The sequence below is a fragment of the Seriola lalandi genome, unplaced genomic scaffold (genome assembly GCF_002814215.2).
Source record: "Seriola lalandi dorsalis isolate HSWRI2012SDOR001 ecotype SW California unplaced genomic scaffold, Sedor1 jcf7180002054960, whole genome shotgun sequence".
In the NCBI taxonomy this organism is placed as follows: Eukaryota; Metazoa; Chordata; class Actinopteri; order Carangiformes; family Carangidae; genus Seriola; species Seriola lalandi.
This window is the reverse complement of record NW_019525511.1, coordinates 77,276-89,021: the sequence shown is the minus strand read 5'-3', so window position 1 is coordinate 89,021 and position 11,746 is coordinate 77,276. Positions and strand designations below refer to the sequence as shown.

The 11,746-nt window shown below is 46.8% G+C and overlaps 1 protein-coding gene and 1 pseudogene across 1 annotated transcript; both read left to right on the top strand.

The window, feature by feature from the left end:
* The first annotated feature begins 4,036 nt into the window (after positions 1 to 4,036).
* Positions 4,037 to 11,740, top strand: LOC111645967 (creatine kinase B-type-like). Its single transcript, XM_023395317.2, has 8 exons — positions 4,037 to 4,121; positions 5,689 to 5,902; positions 6,731 to 6,885; positions 8,045 to 8,177; positions 9,236 to 9,407; positions 10,786 to 10,909; positions 11,002 to 11,191; positions 11,530 to 11,740. The coding sequence occupies exons 2-8, from the start codon at positions 5,710 to 5,712 to the stop codon at positions 11,706 to 11,708; spliced, it is 1,146 nt and encodes a 381-aa protein (XP_023251085.1). The 5' UTR covers positions 4,037 to 4,121; positions 5,689 to 5,709; the 3' UTR covers positions 11,709 to 11,740.
* Positions 9,746 to 10,778, top strand: LOC147817426 (uncharacterized; annotated as a pseudogene).
* Positions 11,741 to 11,746: the final 6 nt, after the last annotated feature.

Sequence of the window (11,746 nt, the reverse complement as noted above, 5' to 3'; positions counted from 1 at the left end):
TCTTTCTCACTTTCTTTCCTTCTTTCTCTTTCTCTCTTTCTTTCTTTCTTTCTTTCTTTCTTTCTTTCTTTCTTTCTTTCTTTCTTTCTTTCTTTCTTTCTTCCGTCTCCTGAACAAAGCGGTCGTGGTGTCTAGCTGCTGGTTGCCTGGTAACGAGTCCTGGGAGACCTGAAGTCCAGATGAACGAGGGGACAGTAAACGCTGCACCTGCAGACCCTGCCAACAGGCTTTGTTCAAACACACAAAACTTTATTTAACATGCAGGTCCACAACTCAGACAGTGTGCAGTGAGACTGAATGATGTTCCTGTTCATTCATCTGTTCACTGCCACATCACCAATACAAAAATAATAATATGATATTAACGATAATATAAATATTCACATCATTAGAATAAATATTTATATATTTTGTGTTGCCGTAGTGACCCGGAGTCCCTGAGCTGTACACCCGTCACATCTGGACTCTGCTGTGTTCAGGTCCTCCTCTTGATGAGGCGTTCGCTGACCTGCTGCCGCTGCACGTGAACCACATCAGTCTGTTGACATCCTCAGCCAATGAGAGGAGGAGGAGGCTGAGGAAGGCCGTGATTGGCTGCAGGCAGGAGTAGGGTGAGCTCACGTCGATGCTGATGTCAGCTGACGACCTCGTAAGTGTGGAGATGTTGGTTTTTCCTCCGAGTGAACGACGTCAGACCAAAAACTGACAGCAGGGAGATACGGGGTTTCCACAGCAACAAGAGGAGACACCAGGACGCCCCTCCCCCCTCTTCTTCTCTGTGTGCGGTCATGAATAAATGACAGTGAGGGGAGGGGGAGGGGGAGTGCTGAGTCGGGCTGCAGCCTCTCTACATGCTGTTGGAGGATGGGGGAGGGACAGGTGGGGGAGGGGTGGTGTATCTGGTTTGTATTCAACGCTCATCACCTGACTGAGTTCACCGCAGAACATTCACGTCCTCTTCATCAGTCAGCTTCACACCTGAAGGTCACACCACTGTTCGTCCATGAAGGAACAATAAAGTTTTATCAGCAGCTCTACTTCCTATTGTAGCTCTGAGGTCACATCACTGCTCTGTGTTTGTTTCTCTGTTCATCTATTAAGGAACAATAAAGTTTCATTCAAGTCCATTTTAGTATTTGCTGTTGTTATTGTTGTTTATTGTTGTTGTTTATTGTTGTTGCTGTTTATGGTTGTTATTGTTTATTGTTGTTGTTTATTGTTATGGTTGTTATTGTTATTGTTGTTTATTGTTGTTATTGTTTATTGCTGTTGCTGTTTATTGTTGTTGCTGTTTATTGTTGTTGCTGTTTATTGTTATTGTTGTTATTGTGGTTATTGTTTATTGTTGTTGCTGTTTATTGTTATTGTTGTTGCTGTTTATTGTTAGTTGTTGTTATTGTTGTTGCTGTTTATTGTTATTGTTATTATTGTTATTGTTATTTATTGTTATTGTTGTTGGTATTGTTTATTGTTGTTGTTGTTATTGTTTATTGTTGTTGCTGTTTATTGTTGTTATTGTCGCTTATTGTTGTTATTGTTTATTATTGTTGGTATTTCTTTATTGTTGTTGCTGTTTATTGTTGTTTATTGTTGTTACTGTTGTCCAGTGTTCGTGTGTTGAGCTGTCCTTCATAGAAACAGTATAAACTTATGTAACAGCAGGACAGTTAAGCTCCGCCCTCTGCTTCTCTCAGACAAGACCTTTGACCTGTAGGTGGCGCTGGAGGCAGAATTTAATGGAAACCTCATTTCAGCTCATGTGTCACTGAGTGGGCGGGGCCAGGGACACTACTGCACACAGTGGGATGAAGAACCTTGAGTCCAGGATCCAGTTCTAAGGCCCTGTTCAGGGTCAGGGTTGAAACAAACCTGCTCTGAAAGACCTCACTGCTCCCCTCCAGCCTCCTGCAGCAGCTGACGGCCACAGCAGGCAGGCGTTACCATGGAGACGGCCATCATGCCGGTGTCATGCCCCTCAGCCTCCAGCACGGACACATGACTGAGACATGAAGGTCTGAAGGAGGGAGGGTGTCTCGTCAGCTGTGTCCTCTCCCCGACAAAGACCTCATTCATTAATGAGCAGTTCATATGCTAATGAGGGGGGGGTGTTTATAATCCAGATCACAGCTCTGCTGCAGGGTCCAGGTCTGGGTCCATGTGGTAATGATGAATATTAAGAGGAAAGGCTCAGGGACCCAGAATCTCTGAATCCTGTTGTTTTCTGGACCCTCTGGTCCCGGAGGACTGAGCTGCCTCCTCCTCACCAGCAGCTGAGGGACTGGACCAGTTCACATCAGTAAAATCCAGTTGAGTTCACGATATCTAACAAGAGTCTGGAGGATCGATCCAGTTTTCACTAGATCCTTCATATCAGGAGAGTCCAGAACTAGATCCAAGTCTTGTATTTAAACATGAGCACACACAGAGGTTTCAGTGGATGTCTCTGAAAGTCCCTCATATCACTGTGGAGTCCACCAGAGGACACCAGGTCTCTCTGGGTCTCTCTGGGTCTCTCAGGGTCTCTCAGGGTCTCTGAGCATTGCCTCGAAGACCCTCAGAGATTGATTATTGGATCTGAACTTCTGTGACTCCGTCTTGAAAGGACTTCATTCTTCTGACAAGATCACAAACATCACATGACACCCACAGAGGCATCATGGGTAGTCTGGGTTTTAGCCTGGGGGAATGAGATTGGTACAGTTGTGGGGGGGGGTCCATGTGACAGTAAATTATAAACCACAGGCTAACTCAAATAAACAAGAGGATCAAAAGCAGGACCAGAGTCCACCATGAGATCTCTTCACAGTGGACTAGAACCCAGTAGAACCCTTCTGTCCAACAGTCAGCTGACTCTGACAGACCAATCACCCCCAACTCTCTCCTACCAGCACGTGACATCACTGCAGGAGTGGGTGGGGCCAGAACTCACCCCTCCCTGAGATGAAATCCTCCGTGATCTTTAATCCAACAGGAGATTGTGTAACAGCTGACAGAGCTCGACCTTCACTGAGCTACGGCAACAGAGAGAGTGACATCATCACCTGAGTGACGTCATCACCTGAGTGACATCACCTGAGTGACATCACCTGAGTGACATCATCATCTTAGGGACATCACCTGAGTGACGTTATCACCTGAGTGACATCACCTGAGTGACATCACCTGAGTGACATCATCACCTGAGTGACATCATCACCTGAGTGACATCATCACCTTAATGACATCACCGGAGTGACTTCACCTGTGACATCATCAGTCTGTAGGAGACTCAGCAGATACAAACAGATGTAAATGTTTATTTATAATTTCAGGACAAACAGAAGATGTTTTTGTGCAAGTGATTCTTTGTCTCACTCACACACACATACACACACACTCTCACACACACACTCTCACACTCACACTCTCACACACACACACACACACACTCTCTCACACACACTCTCTCACACTCACACACACACACACACACACACACTCTCACACTCACACTCTCTCACACACACACACACACACACACACACACACTCACACACAGACTCACTCACTCATACTCTCACACACAGACTCACTCACTCATACTCTCACACACACACACACACACACACACACACACACACACACACACACACACACACACCTATAGGTGATGAATAATTTAAAGCTGCAGGAGAAAGTGCTCTGTCACCCCCCCCACACACACACACACACACAGGACTGAGGTGAGGGCAGTGTGTGTGTGTGTGTGTGAGACAGGTCCACATCATCCTGTGGTTCTGGTCCTGTGGACGGACTCTGACTCTGCTCTGAGACCTGGACCCTGTCTCTTATACACATCTCACACACACACACACACACTCCTCATCATCTTCATCAGGGTGTTGCTCAGGGGCACTGCGGCAGGACCTGAACCTGTGTCAGCAGAGTGAGAGAGGGGACGAGAGACATACCACGTGACCTTCAGCAGCTCTCTGACCAATGGAATGAATGGACTGTAAATAGGAACCAATGAGGAGCGGGGGGCGGATATAAAAGGCTGAGAGCCGCTTTAATCCGCAGCAGCAGCAGCAGACCCAGACCCGCTCCAGACCAGACCACATCACCGCAGACTGAACCGACAGGTAGGAGCTGCTTTAGTTCTGACCAATCACAGCACAGCTCATCAACTCATCAATGCATCAAGTTATCGGTTAAAATCTGAGGCCCGCGCTCTGCGGCCGTCAGACAAACGGGAGGGAATCAGTGAGAGACAGAGGGTTAAAGAACAAAGGAGCGGGAAGAGACAGACAGACAGAGAGAGAGAGAGAGAGACAGGAGGGTTACTGGCTGTTTACCCGCTGTTGAGCTGCAGAGAGCCTGTCTCTCTCTCTGTCTCTCTCTGTCTCTCTGACCTTGCAGTCCGTTCTGTCTGCAGGTGTTGCGCAGTCTCGCGGATACACCGGATCAGCTGATCATCTTTAATCTCACTCAGTAACTCGAACACCTTTGAATCTGAATATGCAGGTTGGAACAAAAGGCCCTTAAATAAATCCACCTTAAATCCAGCCCGCCGTCAAAAGTCCTTAATCTGCATAATGAGGACAGACAGCGGAGACACTGCGGCTGTTGGCGCCGCTGCGTCAGTCTCCATCACCGTCTGTCCTCACGTCTCCTCTTTAAACAAACACACAGCGCACGCTCAGTTTAATATTTCATCTTTAATGAGCTGCTCCGTCGTTATGGTTCGGGTGGAACGGACCGGACCCGGTTCTGTTCGGTACCGTGAATCCCGAGCACCGAGCTGAAGGTGACCGCGACGTCGCGCGGTGCAGCAGCCGCGCTCTGAAGGGTTAACCCCGGTCTGCTGCTGCGTCACTGCCGCGGCCTCCCGCAGATCATAATCAGCCTCTGTGTCCCGGTTTAGACTCACGCTGATCCCCTCAAGGGTTTCCTGATCCGAGCCGAGCCGGGCCGGGCCTGTACTCTGTCCTGAACACGTGATCAGTCACATGTCTCTTGATGCAGGTGATTTTATTTTTTACGATTATTCCTCAGAAATAAACGGGTCTGTGTCCTGAGATCTGGATTTCAGGCAGACCAGGTCCCGGAGTTGAGACTGAGGATCAGGACAGAGACAAGCTGATGAGGATGACATTATGAGTCAGTATTTCTTCTTCTACTGAGGAATACTGACTCTAATTACAAACCTCTGATTGGGAAGCAGGTGACTCAGTCTCAGTGTGAAGTATTTCAATTTAGCTCCACCTGCTGCTGCTTCATGAAAATACACCTGAACCAGAGAAACTCGGACTGATGCCGGTGGCACTGTGTGGCGTGCTGGTCTGGATCCGGATCCGGATCTGGATCTGGATCTGGATCTGGATCTGGATCTGGATTCTTCTTCCGCTGAAAACTGGTTTTCATAGTTTAACTGTGGATGAAGATAATTATTATTATTTTTATGACTGGTCAAACTGCTAATTAATAATTTAAGATTTGAGTGAGCCTCAGTGACAATGAAAAATATGATATTAATATATAAACAATAACGTGATGATATGAAGGAAAATGTTTAACCATCAATAAAAACATTAATCTGAGTTGGTTCTTCACTTGATGCTAAACATGTTTCATAAACACAACATTCATGTGAATGTGGAGCTCATTAATATTCACACTAACATGTTCACTAACTGGAACTGGTCCCAGGTCAGCAGTCCCGACGTCATCATGCCTTTCGGAAACACCCATAACAAGCTGAAGATGAACTACTCAGCGGAGCAGGAGTACCCTGACCTCAGCAAGCACAACAACCACATGGCCAAGGTGCTCACGCCCGAAATGTACGGCAACCTGAGGGACAAGGAGACGCCCAGCGGATTCACCCTGGACGATGTCATCCAGACCGGTGTCGACAACCCAGGTAACACCCCAAATAATATCTCCATCCACAGACCAGGTCTTTGATAAACCAGGTAACCACTCCTGTGGACCACCCAGACTAGTTAACCCCGTCCTCTGCAGCCCTGGACACTTCCCCCAGAACCAAGTAACATCTGTCCTCCTCAGACCAGGTTACTTTCCCCAGACCTGGTAAGTCTGTCCCTAAACCACATAACCACTTCCAAACCAAGAGACCCCATCCCCACACCAGGTCACCAGACTGGGTAACCACACTTCTTTAGACTTGGTGATACCAGACCAGGTTACACCTTACATAAAACAGGTAACAGGACAGGACAGTCAGACCAGGCCACCTCTCCCTAGACCAGGGAATCCCATCCACCAGAGTCCAGGCCATGTAACCTTTCAGCAGCCCAAGTAGCCCCTTTCCAAAACCACGAAGGTCCTTTCACAGACAAGCGAACCCTGCTCTCTTAAACCAGGTAGACTTCGCTGAACTAGATGACCCAACCCCCCAGACAAGGTCATCACTCCCCCACCAGGTAACTCCTGCTTCCCCAAAGAAGGTACCTCCTCATGTTGTTTGTCACCTTGACACAGAGAAATTCTGTGCAGCTGCTACTCGATGATAAACTCTTTAATTGGATCGACTTGTTAGATCAGGTTAATTTCTGCTCGTTAATTCCCCCACAGGAAGGGAAGGAGGGGAATTGTTACTTCCCGTCTGATCGCCTGATCCTCAAATCCAACCTAATTTAGTTGGCAGGATTTGTGAAAAACATTTTAACACAAAGTAACGAGTGTAGATACTTGGCAGTGACTGATTGGCCATTTTGTGTCTCTGCAGGTCACCCATTCATTATGACGGTGGGCTGCGTCGCCGGAGACGAGGAGACATACGAGGTGTTCAAAGAGCTGTTGGACCCAGTGATCGAAGACCGCCATGGAGGATACAAACCATCAGACAAACACAAGACGGATCTGAACTCTGAAAACCTGCAGGTAAACAACAACAGTCGTCATTAACTGATTCATTCTCCTAATCTTCTGACTATAAAACTCAACACTTCCTGCAGATGTTTCACATTAAAAGTTTTTCCTTTCCTTGGATGCTTTTAATGTGAAAATCTACAGGAAGTTTCACTGATGGTAGAGCTGATGAAGAGTAGAATCTATTAGAGGATGAAAAGTGTTTCTGCTCGCATGCAGATGAACTGGTTGTTCAAACAGTGACAGGACTGATTTGTAAATAATGTAGCTTTGATCATGTGACTGATCATGTGACTGTAGCTGGTTTGACTCTACAGCTACAGTCAGTTTTGTTAATGAAGCTCCACATCACAGATTTGTCTGAGGGATGTGAGGAAGCCATCTTGCCTTAAACACTGTTCACTCTTCACTGGTCATCATTCAGTCACCATGACAACAGCAGCAACCAAAAACAAAACATAAAAAGGCCCTGAACAGTCCTTTCATACAATCAGAAGACCCCAGACATATTGATCATCGATTATAAATAACCCACGCTGTTAAATGAACAGTTCACATTGTCTATCAGGCAGGATACAGAGATCCATCATCACTGTGTTCAGCTACAGGTGATCCAGGTACCACAGGTGTTCAGTCCATCAACTCCATAGATCAAAGTAGATATCATCAAAAGGTGAAATATACATAAACTGCAAATCAAATATTTATATCACTGTTTTGAAATGGGGCCCACCCTTCATTAAAGAGCTTTTCCCTCCCACAGTCGATCTGTCGCCTGTTCACACATCAAATCTATTCACTCAGTAAAACTGGACATAGACTCGGATTTCCAGTGATGTCAAATAATTCTACAGCCAGTGAGTCTGGTTTCTTTTTAACCCACAATCCAACAGGTTCTTGACAGGCATCACGGCTGACATCATCCCTACCACCTGTAGGGCTCTATCTCTACATGAGTCCGTTCAGGCATTTTTCTAAAGTTATTTTACTCTTGGTTTTTGTCATCCTGGTCAAACCACACCAACCTTCTCCTGTCTGCTGCTGTAACTGACCCAGACCTCCAGTTCTTCCTGTTCACGTCCTCCCTTCAACAGAGCAGTGGCTCTGTCCGTGGTGCTGAAGGGACAATGGCTTCCACTGTGATCTCGACTGATCTTTTGTTGTGTTTCAGGGTGGAGACGATCTGGATCCAAACTACGTTCTGAGCTCCCGGGTTCGGACAGGACGGAGTATTCGTGGCTTCTGTCTGCCACCACACTGCAGCCGTGGAGAACGACGCGCCATCGAAAACCTCTCCATCGAAAGTAAGAAACAGTTTATTCATATAAAGACACGCAAGCGGCACAGTTTCAACTGTCTGATGGTGCGTTCAGGGACACTAATAATGTCTGCAGACTCACTGAGGCAGAGGAAGAACAAACTCTACTCTTTATCAGTCATTTAGCTCTAACTGCAGCTGAAAACGCCCCGTCTTTATTTAGATATTTTCCCATCATGCCTCAGTGAGCATGTCAGTGAATGCAGCAGCAGCAGATCAAACTGTTATATAACTGTGAGCTGTGTGTCGTCCTGCTGTGACTCCTAATGAGGCTGAGAGCTCAGTCATTCTAAACCACCTCTTTCACATGCAAATGAGACTGAACTGAACCGGACTGGACTGGACTGAACTGGCTGAACCCAGCAGACCAGAGGTTCTGCTGCCCCCCCACTGTCTGAAAACACATGACACAGACAGAACGTCACCTTTGTTTTTTTTAATTGACATATTATTTATTGAAGTAAAGGAACAGGTGACAGTACCCACCGCACGGGTCAGTTCTGTAAAGCTTACTGGACCGAAACGTTCTGCTTGGTCTAGAAATAAAATCCAGGGCATGATGACGAAATTAAGGGAACATTTGAAGGAAATGAAGGTAAAATCCAAAGACTCCAGCTTGGTTTGAGTTGTGAGACAGAACAGAGAGTCAGAAGAAAACAGACATGAAGATACAGAGTTGGACTAAACTGTGAGATACGAGCCTCTTTGAAGTCAGAGAGAGATTGATGTAAAAACTTCAGCCGTCCTCTGAGACTAAAATACTCCGTCAGTCACATGAGCTAAAAACCTATAATTTATTAATTAATTCAGTTCATTACTTAGAAGTGTAATTATGAGTTATTGTCCCCATTTTATTTACAATCAGTGTGAAATGACACTGATTACATTCCCCCAGGGACCTGGAGACCTGAGCAGGGCTTTGCCCTGAATTCAGCCTCTCAGGCACCAAACCTATCCTGCCTCCTTCTCACCTGACGATGATGATTGATGTTGGGTTTATGACCTCCCTTGTGTCTGACCTTTGACCTCCTGTGTGTACTGCAGGTCTGGACATCCTGGATGGAGATTTAAAGGGCAAGTACTATGCTCTGAAGAACATGACGGAGGAGGAGCAGCAGCAGCTGATCGATGACCACTTCCTGTTCGACAAGCCCGTCTCCCCACTGCTGCTGGCGTCCGGCATGGCCCGCGACTGGCCCGATGGCCGTGGCATCTGGTCAGTGAACACATCACCAACTCTGACCTCTGACCTGCTGAGATAGTGCTACTGAGTTGAAACACTGAGATACCAATAAACAAAAGGGATGATGTGATGCAGAACAATCACTAAATGACAGATGAAAAAGTGTGACCATCATATCTGAAGTATGGATACAAAGAAAAGATAAAATGTTAGGAAACATAAAAAGACAAGAAGCTCATGAAAGACGCAGGAAAATTTGAGAACAATGAGAAACTCTGAGTATATTGTGAGATATTGAGACAAAAGAAACAAATCACAGATTAGTGAGAGACAAATTCAAAACATCTTACGAGATACTGAGTCAGAACGAGATGCTGAGTCAGAACGAGATGCTGAGTCAGAACGAGATACTGAGTCAGAACGACCAGATACTGAGTCAGAACAATGAGATACTGAGTCAGAACGAGATGCTGAGTCAGAACGAGATGCTGAGTCAGAACGACCAGATACTGAGTCAGAACAAGATACTGAGTCAGAACGAGATACTGAGTCAGAACAACCAGATACTGAGTCAGAACAATGAGATGCTGAGTCAGAACGAAGATACTGAGTCAGAACGACCAGACGCTGAGTCAGAACGACGAAATACTGAGTCAGAACAACCAGACACTGAGTCAGAACAACCAGACACTGAGTCAGAACAACGAAATACTGAGTCAGAACGACCAGACACTGAGTCAGAACAACCAGACACTGAGTCAGAACGACGAGATACTGAGTCAGAACGACAAGATACTGAGTCAGAACAACCAGACACTGAGTCAGAACGACCAGACACTGAGTCAGTACAAGACACTGAGTCAGAACAACAAGACACTGAGTCAGAACAAGATTCTGAGTCAGAACGACGAGATACTGAGTCAGAACGACCAGACACTGAGTCAGAACGACGAGATACTGAGTCAGAACGACGAGATACTGAGTCAGAACGACGAGATACTGAGTCAGAACGACAAGACACTGAGTCAGAACGACCAGACACTGAGTCAGAACAATGAGATACTGAGTCAGAACAAAGATTCTGAGTCAGAACGACCAGACACTGAGTCAGAACGACGAGACACTGAGTCAGAACGACGAGATACTGAGTCAGAACGATGAGATACTGAGTCAGAACGACGAGATACTGAGTCAGAACGACGAGATACTGAGTCAGAACGACCAGATACTGAGTCAGAACAAGATACTGAGTCAGAACGAATGAGACTGTACAGGAATAAACTGGAATAAAGAGACAGCGGCTAAAAGCAGCAGAATCATAAGATACTGTGTGCAAACTGAGCCTCAGAGGTGAATAAATTCAGAGTGAAAGTCTCAGTGATTAACCCTTCACTCTCTGGTTGACCTGCAGGCACAACGACAACAAGACCTTCCTGGTTTGGGTGAATGAGGAAGATCACCTGCGCGTCATCAGCATGCAGAAAGGAGGCAACATGAGGGAGGTGTTCACCCGCTTCTGCACCGGACTCACCAAGGTGAGCGGCTGCATTCCGCCTTCTGTTTACTGTATCCTGCAGTGTCTGATCCCACCTGTCCACACCTGACCAACTCTCTCACTGTGTAACAGATTGAGGCCTTGTTTAAGGAGCGGGGTCATGAGTTCATGTGGAACGAACACCTGGGCTACGTCCTCACCTGCCCGTCTAACCTGGGGACGGGACTGAGAGCTGGAGTCCACGTCAAACTGCCAAATGTCAGCAAGCACGAGAAGTTTGGAGAGATCCTGAAGAGGCTGAGGCTCCAGAAGAGAGGAACAGGTAAACAGAGAGACAGGTAGTATGACAGGTAGACAGTTGCAAGGACACGTTTGTTCTGAGTGGTTTCCTGTGAGTCCTAGGGGGAAATCTCCAGAACCAGGTTCCACACAGTCTCCTTTGTGACCTCTGTATATCCCTCTGAGAACATCAGACCATCAGGGAACAGGATTCAAATATCCAGACCTCGCACCTGTAGACAGGTGTTGAGGGCCTCGGCAGGAGATATCAGCTCAGCCACAAGTCCTCCAGATGGCCCGAGGTTAGGTTTTAGAGTCAGGCGTTTTGTCGACTGTTCAGAAATCCTGCCCTCGTTGCATCACTTCCTGTTTGCGTCTCAGGTGGCGTGGACACAGCGGCAGTGGGCGGAGTCTTTGACATCTCCAATGCAGACCGTCTGGGTTTCTCGGAGGTGGAGCTGGTTCAGATGGTGGTGGACGGTGTCAACCTGCTGGTGGACATGGAGAAACGCCTGGAGGCCGGAGAGAGCATCGATGACATGATGCCCGAGCAGAAGTGAACTGTGTCACTGTAACCTCTGACACCCCCCCTCACCCC

Coding starts and splice junctions, on each gene's coding strand:
- LOC111645967 (XM_023395317.2), top strand. CDS start 5,710: ATGCCTTTCGGAAACACCCATAACAAGCTGAAGATGAACTACTCAGCG. Junction 9,408..10,785: donor CCCGATGGCCGTGGCATCTG/GTCAGTGAACAC, acceptor GTTGACCTGCAG/GCACAACGACAACAAGACCT. Junction 11,192..11,529: donor GCTCCAGAAGAGAGGAACAG/GTAAACAGAGAG, acceptor TTTGCGTCTCAG/GTGGCGTGGACACAGCGGCA.